The sequence below is a fragment of the Protopterus annectens genome, chromosome 17.part0, assembly GCF_019279795.1.
Source record: "Protopterus annectens isolate FY-2018-M chromosome 17.part0, PAN1.0, whole genome shotgun sequence".
Classification (NCBI taxonomy): domain Eukaryota; kingdom Metazoa; phylum Chordata; order Ceratodontiformes; family Protopteridae; genus Protopterus; species Protopterus annectens.
Window position 1 is genome coordinate 107,124,938 of NC_056751.1, and position 13,124 is coordinate 107,138,061.

General features: G+C 40.1%; 1 protein-coding gene and 1 pseudogene across 1 annotated transcript in view; one reads left to right on the forward strand and one right to left on the reverse strand.

The window, feature by feature from the left end:
• Positions 1 to 13,124, reverse strand: part of PPP2CB (protein phosphatase 2 catalytic subunit beta) — a 564,832-nt gene that overhangs the window by 253,562 nt on the left and 298,146 nt on the right. Inside the window, exon 5 of the mRNA XM_044059310.1 lies at positions 12,809 to 12,970. Within this exon, the coding sequence (XP_043915245.1) occupies positions 12,809 to 12,970 (162 nt within the window). The remainder of the gene's footprint in view (positions 1 to 12,808; positions 12,971 to 13,124) is intronic.
• Positions 560 to 1,463, forward strand: LOC122791561 (annotated as a pseudogene).

Consider the following 13,124-nt stretch of genomic DNA (forward strand, 5'->3'; position numbering starts at 1 on the left):
CATCTGCAAGCCATAAAACCATTTCAAAACTTCCACCCTTCCAGGGTGGCAATTAGTTCACTGCTAAACACAATGCAGAAGGCTTGCTAGTACAGAATTGTTGTCTCTGGTTGCATTGAGACCTGTGAGATACAATCTTTATGGCTTATACCAAGTAATTTAAATTTCAAACTATTTTTCAAAGTTAGCTGACTGAGATTAACTTCTTCCCTTCCAGTGTCCTCTGTTACAATTTATTAATTTCAATAAATAGCTACCATATAGACCGACATACAGGTACATTTCTTTTCCTGCCAGCAGGACCCACTGTTGGTAAATTTTAACACAAGCAACTTTACAAATATGTTTTTCAACACCCGCATATGTACAAATCAGTTTGATATACAAATGGCATAATTCCTTACAAAACTCCAGCTAGCTATGCTGGCATACATTACACATCCACTGTCCTACCTCTCCTGGCACAGCTGGCCATACCTCACATCATCAGAGAAGAATTGAGTGGTAGTGAGGGGGGGGGGTGTCTAGGTAGAGATAAATGTAGGGGGCAGGGGAGTTGTAGTGCACAGGAAAAACAATCAGAAAAGATGGAGAACCAGTAGGCACTTTACAGAATGAGTTATGCTGAAAAGCCTGAGGAAATTTCCAAAGATGAGTGGATGGAAAAGCTCAACAATCTGCATATCCAGAGAGCAGACATGAACAGACTCATTATGAACTATCTGGTAACAGAGGGATTCAAAGAGGCGGCAGAAAAATTCCGGATGGAATCTGGGATTGAGCCTAATGTTGACTTGGAGTCTCTGGATGAGCGGATAAAAATTTGAGAGATGATTCTGAAAGGACAGATCCAAGAAGCCATTGCACTGATAAACAGCCTTCATCCTGAGCTACTGGACACTAATCGTTATCTATACTTCCATCTTCAGCAACAGCATCTGATCGAACGTTTGCCCAGACACAACTAGCTGAGCAAGGAGAGGAGAGTCGGGAGTGCCTGACTGAAATGGAAAGGACATTGGCTCTTCTTGCCTTTGACAACCCTGAGGAGTCTCCGTTTGGAGATCTGCTTAACATGATGCAGAGGCAAAAGGTATGGAGTGAAGTCAACCAAGCTATCTTGGATTATGAAAACCGTGAATCTACTCCCGTTACTTAAACTCCTGTTATGGGCACAGAATGAACTTGACCAGAAGAAAGTAAAATACCCCAAAATGACAGACCTCAGTAAGGGAACAATTGAGGATCCTAAATAAACAGCTGCAGAAAAAGAAAACACAAAGACAACTTTGTGCACATAGTTCCAGGCAGCATTGGAGCTCTTTTCCTGATGTAGTACCCTCTATTTCTATCTGCCTCTGACTAGAAGGTTTCATCAAGTTAAGAGGACTTGATTGCAGACTGCAAAGGAATCCTTTGCATAGGAGGAACAGCATCTTTTATATTGCTAAAAGCACACTGGTACTATTGAAGTCTTGTCTGAGGTTGCATACTATACCAAAACATAAATATGCCCCATCTCCGTGAGTGAAAAGATGTACATCTTAGGCTACTGTGCTTTTATTTAAAGACTGTCTATTTTAGATTTAACCAGAGTATTAAAGCAATTCCCAAAGTTGTCTGACTTTGAACTGTAAATTGTTGTATTAGTCAAAATTAACCAAGCATGTTGGAATTCTAGTTGAAAGAAGTTTCACACCTCTGCAGTTCTTGTGGCATTCTATAACTGGCCTTTGGAAAGTACATGTGCCAGGGACTCACTAACTAAATTAAGAACTGTAGCAAGTTCTCAGTGACAGGTGTCTCTCCTCAGCACCAGAGAATATGGCAACTTGTTCCATGAGCCCGAGCTCTCTTACCATAGGAAGGGTCTTCAGTGTAGTAGTACTGCAAGCATTTATATTGGCTGGCCATAACTAACTGTGAAACTTGTTTTTTTTCGGTTGTAATTTGTGTCATGGTATCTTATTACAACAGTCTTTGTTCTGGGACACTTTATTTTGTTGTGGAAAAGGACACTGTTCCCTTTTATCCCTTAATTTATTTTCCTGTACAGGCTAATGTTAAAAAAAAAAGAAAGAAAAAAAAATAAACTATGGGCTAGGCTTGTAAATGCCCTCGGGCAGATAGCCTAGTATGAACCTATGAACCTATGAACCTAAAACTATAAAGCAATTAGGACAAGTGTCACTGTTAGAAGAGTATAAAAAAGAGGGAACAAAGCAACAAAAATGCTCAGAAAGACGTGATAAAAGCAACATGCAGTATTATAACAGATAAGGATCTATCGTGCACTATAGCAAATAAAATATCAACACAAGTAGAAAAACTTAGAAGATACGTAGATAAATATGAAGGAAAAGTACAAAATAACCATAACCCAAAAAAGTCTTATGGAGAACTGGGAAACTAGGCAAAAGGAATTGGACCACCACCAAAAAAACAAGAAACAGACACATTTTGGAGAAATATCTATAAAGATCCTGTGGAATATAAAGATGCTAAATTAATAGTAGTAGTAAAAGAAAGAAAAAAGTTCATATGTACAGGATATCAAATGGGATGAAGCAACGGGCAGAGAGATTAAAACAAAGTTAAGAAAAACTCCTAACTGGAAAACCCCAAGCCCAGATGCAGTACTTAACTTTTAGCTAAAAGTATTAACATCTTTGCACAAGGATTTTGCCACGAGAAAGAACTACTTATAAGCACACCCCGAACAGACACCAGCCTGGTTAACAGGAAAAACAATACTACTTAAGAGCGAACCTGCAAGCTATACTAAAAATTACAGACTAATAATTTTCCTTCTGATGATATGTATAAACTATACACTGGAACTGGTACTGACGGACTTTATTTTCATTTAGAAGAAAAGTCAATTATGGCAACAGAACAAAAGGGTAATAAAGTCATATGGAACTAAGGATCATTTGGTTAAAGTCATAATGGAGAACTGTTAAAAGGAGAAGAATCCAAGTATGGCATGGACAGACTATAAAAAAGCATTTGCCAGTTTCCCACATTCATGGATAAGGGTGCTTAAAATGTACAAGACGCACCCTACACTGACTGATTACATTACAGAGACCATGAAACAGTGGCAAAGCACTTTGTAGTTAAGCTACGATAAAGGACAAATTATTACTCCAAGGGTAAAATTTAAAGGGAGATATTCCAGGGTGACTGTCGGCACTGCTCATTTGTCTTGTCCTTAACCCATTAAGCTGTCTACATAACAGATTATTTTCTGGGAACTAGACTGTAGCTGTGACCTAAAGGGTAAAGACGCCTCATCTTTTTGTAGAGGATTTAAAAACTGTATAGTTCATTAGATGAGGAACTGAAAGCACAAATGCAAGTGGTCAAAATGTTTTCAGCTATGTCATTTGTTCTTGATAAATGTGCAACAGCAATCTTTAAAGCAAGAAAGCTGCAGCACCAAGAAAACATCAGTTTGGGACAAGAATGTGATATTTTGCATTTTACTGCATTTTTTTAGACTGTATGCTAATTGCCTTCCTCTTATAACTGTAATTAATGTTCATGTGTTTATTTTGCTCATTTTTACTTGTTTGCTGTACTTGAAAAACACTAGCATAGACTAGGTTCAGGTTTTTGTTTAATCTACTCCTGTCTGCGACCTTTGCAGCTTGTAAAACAGTTTTTTGTCTGGTGACCCCCCCCCCCATGCCCTCGTGGGAGGAAGGTACAGTTTGGAGTGATTTAGCTAGAGTTAATGTTGCAGGGCTCTGTTTAGTGTGTTTTCACTGGATAACTTGAACTTTGGCTGTTTGTTTTTCTGCTTTAATAAGCCTGTGTTTGAACCAGATTGTGCTTGTTTGTTCAAAGCTGCAGGGAGAGTTGGGCCTTCTGCCCTTGCTGTGCTGTATTTCAAATACCTGCTGAGAGACTACAAAAGAAAAGTGCTCATCTTCAACTATTTTCTGCACTTGGATTAACTAAAATATTTGCTGCATACCTGTTTAAACTGTGCAACTGTATTTTAATGCATTTTTTTTTAGATTGCCTAACTAAATTACTCTTGCAGCTGTAATTATTGCTCATTTTACTTGTTTGTTGCACTTGAAAAACACTACCATAGACTAGGTTTAGTTTTTGCTGAATCTAGCACAGTGTGTGACCTTTGGAGCTTGCAAAAAAGTTATTCCCTTGTCTGGAGAAGCCCCCCTGTGCCCTCCTAGGAGGAAGGTACAGTTTGGACTGATCTAACTAGAGGTAGTGTTGCATAGCTGTGTTTAGGGCATTTTGATTCGATAATTTGAACACAGTTTCCTGTTTGCTGCTTTAAAAAGCCTATATTTTAACTGGTTTGTATTTGTTTGCGCATTTTTGCACATCACGCAACATCTCCCACTACTGTGCAGAGGGATTGCCGGTTACAGACACCTGCTCTCTAGCCTCGCAAATATTACCTAAACCAGAGATCCTCATACCTAAACCTAACACCTGTCCCTGGCTGTATTCCCTCCAACTCTTATAGCCAGACCGAGATTCCTCGTAGGACCATGAATCATTAAGTTTCCCCCCTTTTCTCCTACCAGACTGGTTGGCATGCGTCTACTGAGCCAGTGTAGCAACTGCCTCATGTATACGGATAACCCCTTACTTCTAAATCATTCCTGTACCATTTGTAAGATATGCACCCACATTATCAATCTGGAACAGCAGCTTTCTTGCACAACAGATGGCAATATAGAGTGGGTTGTCAGCCCACCTACCACAACTCCCACTCATGACACACAGCATACACATAAACCACCATATGCAGAGGTATTCACAAAAAAAAAATCTACCTAAACACCACAAACCTCCGAAAGACATGCATACTAAACCAACCATATCACCCAAAATACACAATACCCAATGACACAAGCACAAGTGTCTCACTATCAAAGACCATAAGGCAACACACATCTACTACAAATACCTTAGTCGTAGCAGACTCTACAGTGACACAGACATCCCCTCACCAGGCTGAACAAGGAGAAAGTCACGGTCAAGCTCTTTCTGGTGCCATGAGTCGTCAGATCATGGAGGCACTCAAGTCTCTCAACAAGTACAATTATGATTCAGTCATAGTACATGCTGGTGTGAATGACATGAGATGTACCTTCCTGGACAACATGACTGAGCTATCTGATTGTGTCTCACAGGCAGGTATGTCCCTAGCCTTGAGCAGCATATTACGTTCACCTAGGATGATACCACAATATAAACAGAAAATCACTGACTTTACGATTGGCTTGGTTTATGGTGTTATTCTAAGGGGATCCAGTTTGCCAGCCTGGGATGACATGATCGACAGACCTCAATGCTTTGCCAGAGATGGTCTTCATTGGTCACCCCCTTTCGGCTACTGGGAAAGGCTCGTCACCCTCAGTGCCTTTTTTAGGCAATGTCACAAGGACAAAATTCCAGACGTAAAATTTTATTAAAAACAACCTCAGGGTTATGCTGTTAAATGCCAGGAGTCCCAGCATGAAACTGCACTCACTGGAAGCAGTCTTCACCTTGAAAGATGCTGACATCTGTGCAGTCACACAGACCCGGTTCAAGGGAGTGGAGAGTGCCCTGGCAATAGCAGGTTACACCTCATACCACATGTTCAAACCACAAACAGAAGGTGTGAAAACTAAAGGAGACAGTATCAATATTCATTAAAGATAAATACACCTCCAGATTGGTTAAACAATAAGATTCCCTGGAGCCACTTCAGGTGCAACTAATCGTTGGTAGGACATCTATTCAGGTCATTGCCAGCTATGGAACCCCTTCCATGAATCAGGACATCCACTCTGCTATTTGGATCTACTGGAATCCATCAAGATGCATCCAATCAACATGGTTCTGTGCAACCTTAAATTACCCATCTATTGACTGGGTAAATTACTCGTGGTCAAATTCACTTACCCAAAGACTCTAAGTTCATTCACTCCAATGCCCTGGACCAGCTGGTGGCCACCCCAACTAAGGGTACCAACATCTTGGATCTGGTGCTTACCAGTATGGGGGACTGATATAGCACCCCCACTGTAAGGTCTTCTCTCATCAGATCTGACCACAATTCAGTCTAATTCGAAGCAAGTATCATACTGCCCAACAGCAACTAAAAAACGTCTCCAAAACAGATTACATCCTTCTAAGGGACGGTATAAATAGGTTCACTGCACCTCCCCCTCAAATGGAACTGGCAACTATGCAGAGTCCTACACAAATGCTTTTTATAAACTCATGTACAAATACATTGATGCAGCGATACCAGATAGGACAAAAACAAGCACTTCAAGGAAGAGCAATACTGCCTGGTGGACAACTTCCATTAACAGGCTTTACAATAAAAGGAAGAAATTGCTGTTCAAAAGTAAGAAGGAGCACGCCCTAAACTGGAAAAACTTCCTTGTCAGCTTAAACAAGCAAATAAGACTTCTTGTGAAGTCCTCCAAAGCTAACTACGAGTACAAATTAGTGTCCTCAATTAAGGAGGACCATAAGGAATTCTTCAGTTACAGTCGTAGCTTAAAAGGTAAGACTCAAGATTTGTACCGAACTGGTATTAATACCACATACACTAAACCTGTGGACATGGCAAACCTGTTGGCCAAAAGGTTCAGTGAAAACTTCACTGCCCTGTCCCCACCACACATACCCCCACGACGTTCCTTCCACCTGTCCCCCACCTTATATCTTTAGAGAACAGGTCATAAATGCCATCTCTAAGGCTAAATACACAGCCTCTATGGGACCAGAGAACATCCCATGCTGCATCCTACATGGGTTCCAACAAGAATTAGCAACACCATTAGGTACTCTTCAATTACAGAGTAAGCACTAGCTTCATCTCAGCTGAATGGAAAAAGGCCACCATTACTGCCTTGCACAAGGGTGGTGCTTCCACCGACTCCGGGAACTACACACCTATTAGCCTGCCTATCCTTACCTGCAAGGTCATGGAGCGAATCATCACGGACCTTAAAGATATAGATAATCTCCAAACACCTGACCTTACTCAGTTTTGATCTGTCAAAGGGAAATCCTGCCTGTTAAAATTAGTGGACATCAAGACAGTCAGTAGAGCCCTGGAAGAGGGGAAAACTGTGCATACAGCCTACCTGGACTTGGCCAAGGCTTTTGACACGATTCCCCTCAGACATTACTGACAAACTCACCCAGCTAGGCATCAACCCTTACATCATCAGGCAGGTTGCTAACTGACTCACCAATAGACCCCATAGAGTCAAAATAGGGGAATCCGCCTCCAACAGCAGACCTGTAACAAGTGGCGTTCCACAGGGATCAGTCCTGGGACCTGTACTGTTCAGAATCTATTTCTCTGAAGTATAAGCAAAAACTACAGGTCTGTGGTTGACAGTCTGCTGACTGCAAACTGGGAGCAGTCAGAATCCCCAAATTATGTCAATACCCTATAAGAGGCTGTTAAACAAATGATTGGTGCTAAAGTCACTGCCTTAAACGCAATGCAAAAATATGCATCATCATCCTTTTTGGGAAGAGTGATGTTCTTGCTAACTACTACATCAACAGAAACACCCTAAACATGCACTCAGTGGTGAGAGACCTGGGCACACAGGTTGACAGCAACCTTATCTTTGATCACCATGCCTCCACAGCGGTAAGAAAGGCATTCTATATTGCTCATCTCATAAGAGCACTGCCTCCAGAAAAAAAGTTAAAACCCCCAGGTACTCTTCCCTCATCAGGCCAATAATGGAGTACAACATCCCTTTTGGTATGTACCTTTCCAAGCACCTGCACCAACTGGAGAGACTATAAAAGTTCCTCACAAGGAGAAATCAAAATATTCGGCATCTGTCCTATGTGGATTGGGTGAACCCACTGTTGCTTTACTTCATTTCATACAGACTACTCAGAGGCGATCTCTGCCTTGCGTATAAGGCAATCTCGGACTCTGCTTTATATGAAATGCTGCATATCCGCAAGTCCAAAGGTTGGCACTTGCTCTAAAGAACTTAAAATGTTATGTGACATTAACAGAACCTGCCGGAAGGACAGATCTGTCTCCCAGAGATTACTGCATCTATGGAAAAAGACTACCAATTCATGTCAAGCAGAGCACCTCTTTGGACCTCTTCAAGTGCGATCTTGATGACTGGACAGGTAACCATAAATTCACACCGGGGTTCCAGCTGTCTCTCTCTTGGACAAGGGCAACAGGTGCTGATCGTGGAAACAAGGGTAGAACTTGGCTAGGCTTGTAAGGGCCCTAGGGCCATTACCCTAGTAGCTTCCTATGATCCTATGCTAAAAGAACTTGAGCAAGAGGGAGTGTATAAATATCTACGAACTGATGAAGGAACAAAACATGAACAAATGTGATTAAAACTTAGTAAGGAATATTTTAGAAGACAAATTAATACTGAAAAGAGCGAGGAATGAAGTCCAAGTTATAAACCAATTTGCGGTTTCTGTCCTAACATATAGTTTTGGAGTGATTCACTGGCCCAAAAGGTATTGGACAGGAAAAGGATGCTTCATGCTAAAATGATTTATAAAAATCAGTGCATACCAAGATTACATTTTCCATGTTCCGAAGGAGGTATGGGCCTCCTTGAAACTGATTACATGTATAGATCTGTAATCGTGGGACTGCATACACATCTGCTGACCTCACAAGATCCAAATGTAGTGAAAGTTTTGAAACATGAGCAAGTCTAAGATGACTTATCTGCTTAGTTTAGCCAAAAGCACATCAGCGTCAAGCAGGAATGGAAATCAAACGCTAAGTAGATAAAAGTCAGGCACCAACTGAATGTGCCAAAAAACAAAAGGATACAAGGTGAAGGATCAGATGAGAAGGCAAGAAATGTGGGAAATGCATAAATATAGTTGCAAGTATAGAAAACTCTTGGAACAACCTCATGTTGATCAGGATCGAATGCAGAAATGGTCAAGGAGGGGCAAATTTAAATGAAAACACAAAAGGTTAATATTGCTGGCCCAAGACAGTGGACTACATACATTGCAGTTTTCAAAGACGATTGAACATGTGGGACAAACAGACAAATGTAGATTTTGTAAAACATAATGGGAAAGAGTCACATGCCTTGTTGCTGGTTGTGATACGCTACTGGTAGGAGGACTGTAAACTGAAAGGCATAATAATTTGGCAAGACTGTTGAACTGGGGATTATGCAAACATTATAATACTGAGGTAGCTGAAAAACACTGGAAACATGAGCCACAAAGCATTATAGAAAATGATGACGTTTACATCACAAGGGATCACCCATTATCAACCATTCAAAAAACAGATGCGAGAAAACCAGATATAGCAGTCCGTGAAAAGACAAAAGTATCATTGATCATTGAAATTGCTACACCCATTGTCTACAGTGTCTTATGCATAGAGAGATAGAGACGGTCATGAAATACCAGGAGGATTTGCAGGCAGAAATGAGGATACCCAGACAGTTCCAATAGTAGTAGGAGCAAAAAAGAATTTACAATCGTACTTAGAAGTTTTACCAATACATCTAACTTTGCACGAATTGCAGGAGTCATTACTGGGCACACTGTGGGTGCTGCAAAGAGTACTTCTGGCTAACATCAAACACTGAAACAGTACTAATTTCATGAACTTTAATCACACCTTGACTTAGGAATGGGTTCCATTCCCGTCATGGTATTAAAAACCCAAAAGACGGAGAAACTGAAAAAGGGTGAGTTTGTGATCAGCACTAATGTATAACCCTAAAAAAAAAAACAGTTATACAAAAAACAGAGTTAACCTACTTTTAGGGAGCCCAGCTCTTCAAGCTACTCTCACTCCAGACATTTACTCTCACTGCAGCTAACTTCATGAAAAGACCTAGTACAACCAGGGACACTACTCCCCTAGAACCAAACCACAGCACCGCACATGCAATTAACCCGAGGAACCTAATCTCAGATAAGCTCTTCCCATTAATCTAAATAACAATTCAGAATACAACTTGAAAAACCTCTTCATCCACGCCAAATGTTCCTGCTTCTACACAAGACCTATCACCTAACACAATATCCCTACTTCCATTCCACTACTCTTCTCCTCTTATAGAATTACTAAAGGTTGAACCATAATGGAAACTAATGCAAGTACTACACTATTATTGCTTACATTTCTGACTTTTTTGCTTGTGAAATACTTTTATTTCACCTAGGCTAAACCTAGAAATTAGTCTGCACTGATCAGAGCACTACTTCCGTAAATGTATATGTCCAGGTATATACAGCTACTAATTACTTTTGAAGTGAATGACTAAAAAGGGTCACTGAACCGATGTCATGACTTTTTCCAATGTAGAAAGTATGGGTTGTGTGGGAGTCCTTGTACAGTATTTGCCTGTCACATATGCATTTCTCCTGACAGATATACAACTCAATAACACAGAACTATTCAGTGAAAAAAAAAGGACAGGTCTCCAAGGGGATATTTATCTATCCCTAAATCTTTAGCTGCAAACTGTCCAATAACACCAAAGATGCTCAGGTGACAGCAAGTCTAATTAAAAGCTTCAACAGCAACAGAGTTCTGAAATTTTGGCACCCGTACAGTTTATACCACCATGCCTTCATGCTTTAACATGCATACATTTTGTGTGCAAAGGCATCCAAATGCTTTAGCATTCTGGCTAGATGCCAGACAGCCTTGGCAAGATGTGTCTCGTACAGCTTTGCACTACTGTAACAGTAATCCAAAGAAGAACATGTATGTGCAGTTTTTAGTACAGGGCAATCTGGTTGTGCCGCCACTGGAAATCCCACACTAAGGATGGTAGAAAGGCAGCAAGTGCTCCAGAGGCAGTGATCTTTTAAATACAGAAGTTTAAGACACCACTGAAACTCTCTTGTGATCCCATGTATGCTACATTTTCAACTATCAGACCAGACGGCAACTTGTAATCTTACTGCTTTCAGAAACCAAATTAGGGTAAACAATTTTTAACAGATGTTCACTTCCAAGCTTCTCATACAGACAAGAAAGGAAAGTACACAGACAAAAATGGTTAGACTCGCATGTTTGATGCAAGTATTTCTTTAAAAGTAAAAAAAAATACATTTTGTGATAAAGTATTTGTCTTCCTTGTTGTCTACAGTAAAGGAATGCAAACTTTGTTGTCTACAATAAAAGAAAGCTGGCTGTGATGCAAGAAAATCCTTACTTAAATAATGGTTTAATTTCTTCCTGCAGTTTCACGTAACATGGGTAATAACTTAAATTATCACACATCAACTCTGAAAGGAAACCAAAAGAAATGCAAAGGACATTAGCGCAGGGTATTATACCCTGTAATGGTTTAGCAGCTTGTAATATTTGTGGATAGACTAATAACTATTTAAATATATAAAGACAAAAAAATGCACATCTCCCCACCTCCCTCTCTCTCTCTCCACCCATCTAGATCTGGAGCTCTAAACACACACACACACACACACACACACACACACACACACACACACACACACACACACACACACACACACACACACACACACACACACACAAGGAAATTTAGACTGTGCATGCAGAAAAATAAGAGAAACACTGTAAATGAAGCAGCACAACGGCGGATCATACATGGAACTATCTATTAACATTTACTATGCTAAAATCATTTTTCTCTATTACAAGAATGGAATAGATGTAAATTATATACTTAGTGTTTTTTTACATTTTTTCAACTGAATGCCCTACTCATTTAATCTTAATAGTGAATTTGATTTTAAAAGGTTTACTCATTTTAAGTAATAATTTGATGGATTACTTGTATCAACTGTTTGCATACGGGATTTAAAACACAGCTTTGCATTATAGGGAAGAATTGTTTGTCCTGAAAAGGCATGTAACCAGACTACTAGGTATTTCATACTTACCAAGTGGGGTTTCCGTTTCTGCTTAATTTTTTTCATTCTTTTGACTGGGGGTGAAGGAATGAGCTTCTAGAAATCTATCAATTTTAATTGTGCACAGAAATGTCAATCAGCAATCTGCCCTTGTACATCATCATGAAGGAGTTGGTTGGTGCCCAGCTTCTCATGTCCACAACTGGATAAAAAGAAAACTCTTGACAAATGTAAAAATAATTCGTTCTCCAATATCAGATTTATGTAATTCAAGGTTGAAGGGGAGCTGGAGTCTATCCTGGCAAACAGCAGGTACAAAGCAGAGACAGCAAGACTGGATATGATGCCAGCCAATTACAGAACAGGAATGTGCAAGTACACACATTTGCACGTACCCATGCATGCTTAAAAAGGAATTCAGAGTGTAAGTTCACCCACGGCATGTCTTTGGGATGAGGGAGGAAGCTGGTGTACCCATAATAAACAATTTGGACACAGGGAAAACAACAGCACACAGAAGAAACCCATGGAAGAAACCAAGCCACAGAACAAAAGTGCTGTGAGGCACTAATGCCAAGTGCTGAGCTACTGTGCTGTAACTATCAATAATGATGTTCAACTGCCACCTAAAAAATCAACGCAGAGTTCAGTCCAATGCTGTTACTGCTAGCAACACAGTGTAGGATGAAAAGCCATACTTACATCATTTATAATGCTGTAAGACAACACTAAAGTACGCAAGTGGAACTACAGATTTTTTGCAGAGAAATTTACATTACCTACAAAATACAAAGCTTCTGTAAATCACCTTCTCAATGCCTACTCTTCCCTAAACAAGCTAGCTACATACCTGTAATGATGCTTTAAATTTGCAGTTTTCTGCAAAACATTTCAGATTCTACATAGCTGTATATATACGTACCTCCATTACAAGCTGATGAGCTCGGGATACCAAAGTAAGACCATTAGCATGGTTGAATGTTTCAGAAATATCTTGTCCAAAGGTGTAACCAGCACCTCGAGGAGAGATGCCCCATCCACCACGATCATCAGGATCTGACCAGAGTAGATCACACATTGGGCCCTGAAATAAAACAGCTTGTAAGCAACTTACCACCTAAAATATCAACTTTCTGCATGTCATACCTCATTATGAAAAACAAAAGCATGACATCTACATTTTCACTTTCCTCAAGAAAGAAGAATTTACATTTTCTTTTCTTAACTGTCTAAACATG